The sequence below is a fragment of the Aphanomyces invadans genome (assembly GCF_000520115.1).
Source record: "Aphanomyces invadans strain NJM9701 unplaced genomic scaffold supercont1.118, whole genome shotgun sequence".
Classification (NCBI taxonomy): Eukaryota; Oomycota; class Saprolegniomycetes; order Saprolegniales; family Verrucalvaceae; genus Aphanomyces; species Aphanomyces invadans.
In genome coordinates, this window is record NW_008580263.1 from 36,468 (window position 1) to 37,052 (window position 585).

General features: G+C 59.3%; 1 protein-coding gene across 1 annotated transcript; it reads right to left on the reverse strand.

Moving 5' to 3' along the window:
• Positions 1 to 37: 37 nt before the first annotated feature.
• Positions 38 to 554, reverse strand: H310_14981 (hypothetical protein; the record flags this gene model as incomplete). Its single annotated transcript, XM_008882961.1, has 2 exons — positions 38 to 441; positions 539 to 554. 2 exons carry the CDS (start codon positions 552 to 554, stop codon positions 38 to 40), a joined length of 420 nt encoding a protein of 139 aa, XP_008881183.1.
• Positions 555 to 585: the final 31 nt, after the last annotated feature.

Genomic DNA, 585 nt, shown 5'->3' on the forward strand with positions numbered 1-585 from the left:
ACGGCGATCGATGGCAAAACGGTGGGCTATGGCTGTGTCACATTGTGGAACAGTCCAGGATTGTCACTCGAAGCAACATCGCCGAATCGGGGCTGGCCAGCTCCTTGCCATTCGCAGTCGGGTTGTTGGCAGACGCTGGGCCGTCGTTGGTGTACGTTGACGGACCGAGCGACCGGTGCGGATGGCGGCGGCATGACGGAAAAGGTGGCGAGTGTTGCATCAGGTGGTGGTTGTCTGTCATGGTGTCCAGGAGGCTGCTGCCCGCGTCGTTCGTGTCGAGCTCGTCATATTCGTGGGCAGCGTCGAAGTGGTGGGTCGTGGACGCTTCCAGGACGTGGTTGCTTTGACGCGTATGATGCGGTGTCGACGTGACAACGTGCTCGAGCTGTTGTGTCGGGGTGTACTGGCTCCGATTGAAACCATAGCGAACGTCGGCGGCGCCTGGACGTCCACAGTAACGACTGAGACGTTGCAGATATGAATTGCAGCGAGAGGACGGACGGCGTGGTAGTTTGTGGCAGAAACGAGTTGGTCGAACTCGTGGTAGACGGCATCGGAAGGTGGTGCTACGACGTGTGGAGGACT